Here is a 1548-nt window from a genome sequence, read left to right as displayed (position 1 = left end):
TACATAGAAACTCCGCACACGACCACCTGCCTCATCCCACACCATTTTCAATATACAAATTGCAATGAGACACCAACTTAAAATCCACATCTATATATATCCCGATTCAACTTACACTTGAATGGTATATATGAAATCAAAATGTTTCCCACTTTGTTGTTACAACCACTTGCTCTGAGTTCATCCTCGGAGCGAAATTCCCCGGTTTGCTCCGTTGGTCAAGAATATTAGGTGACAGTTTGCTTATATCTGAGTTTTTTATCTTCGCTAAATCAAGAATTCCAATGTATTTTTGCGCCCTTTTCACCTAATAACAAGTTAATCGGTGCAAAAACATTTCAGTACTGTAAAATTTAAATTAAAGAAGAAAATTATTAATTATCTAGTAAGTAGATGTAACTAGCTACCGACCTGCATTCTTCTTTGCAATTTGATTTCTCCATCCGCAGAAATCCCATCTAAATTTATCAACTGAATCATCAATGACTCAATCAAGTTCAATAAAACAATCTCCTCAACTTTCTTGCCACTATTAATTGTTGTTTCAATTGAAGCCACCTACCAATATATAATCAAGAATGATTAAGATAAACTAATGCAAGAAAAAGCCAACTTAGCAAAACCATTAAATTAAGCAAATTTTATCCCTATCATCCCACAAAGTCAACTCCCTCAACTAATCTTGGTTAGCAAAAATGGTTTCAAATATTATAAGTAATTAAAAATTTTGATTGATTCAATCTCTGTTATATTTTCTTTGGAATTAATCAACCTGTTTTGCAAGCTTGTCAACTTCCAATCTAATGGCTGCAATGTCTTTTGATGCTCTTTCCATTTTGGCATTCCTGCGTGATTCAAGAATCCTTCTCTCCTTGCTCAATTCATCTTCAAGAAGAACAATCTTTGATCCATCTTTCACACCAACAACGTCAAGAAAAGCTTTTGAATCCCTCTCCTTTTCCTTGAATATCAGCTTTTGATCCTGTGGATTCAATCCAATCTTCCCTGCCAGCATTTTCTTTAATTCCCCTGCACCATTCAGTCGCGATATTTAGTAATCCGAGCCATTGGCTTACCGTGGTATTGTAACAATAATGAAACAAGAATCGAATGAAATAGTGGGCAAGGGATCATAATACCAAAACTTGCTTGAGAACTAAGAGTGACTTCATGAAAATATGAGCCATATTTCACTTTGACTTTAATGTTAGGAACACAAGCTTTTGTATCTTTGCTCCTCTTTTGAACATACATTCCACAAGGCCTGACTTCCAATCCTGCGGCTGACTCGGAGCCACCGCCTTTAACCGGAGACGGGAATGAAACTCCGGTGACCTTAGGCTTCATTTTCAACATGTTTTCTTTGTTCATTGTACTCAAGAAACCCAGAATTTGGTATTTATAAAGAAACAGTCGATGTAAAATGCATAGAGAAGCTTTTAAAGTTTTTTTTTCCTGTAACAAGAAATGAGGCCAAAAACTTATTAAAATACAAGAGGAAAAAATCTTAGTGCTCGTCTGCTAAGCGAAGAAGATATAAATATATAT

General features: G+C 35.3%; 1 protein-coding gene across 1 annotated transcript; it reads right to left on the bottom strand.

The window, feature by feature from the left end:
- LOC140968574 (BAG family molecular chaperone regulator 3-like) lies at positions 1–1523 on the bottom strand. Its single transcript, XM_073429587.1, has 4 exons — positions 1140–1523; positions 773–1029; positions 412–558; positions 1–307 (listed from the first exon to the last, which is right to left on the bottom strand). Exons 1-4 carry the CDS (start codon positions 1369–1371, stop codon positions 137–139), a joined length of 807 nt encoding a protein of 268 aa, XP_073285688.1. The 5' UTR covers positions 1372–1523; the 3' UTR covers positions 1–136.
- Between the last annotated feature and the right edge of the window lie 25 nt (positions 1524–1548).

Source organism: Primulina huaijiensis, unplaced genomic scaffold (genome assembly GCF_012295235.1).
Source record: "Primulina huaijiensis isolate GDHJ02 unplaced genomic scaffold, ASM1229523v2 scaffold37281, whole genome shotgun sequence".
NCBI classification, from domain to species: domain Eukaryota; kingdom Viridiplantae; phylum Streptophyta; class Magnoliopsida; order Lamiales; family Gesneriaceae; genus Primulina; species Primulina huaijiensis.
This window is presented reverse-complemented; position numbering and strand designations above follow the sequence as displayed.

What these genes read in the sequence shown, in the direction of transcription:
- LOC140968574 (XM_073429587.1), bottom strand. Translation starts at nt 1,371, where the DNA reads ATGAACAAAGAAAACATGTTGAAAATGAAGCCTAAGGTCACCGGAGTT. An exon ending in TAGTTCTCAAGCAAGTTTTG is followed by an intron (nt 1,030 to 1,139) that starts GTATTATGATCC and finishes TGAATGGTGCAG; the next exon opens with GGGAATTAAAGAAAATGCTG. An exon ending in TTGACAAGCTTGCAAAACAG is followed by an intron (nt 559 to 772) that starts GTTGATTAATTC and finishes ATATATTGGTAG; the next exon opens with GTGGCTTCAATTGAAACAAC.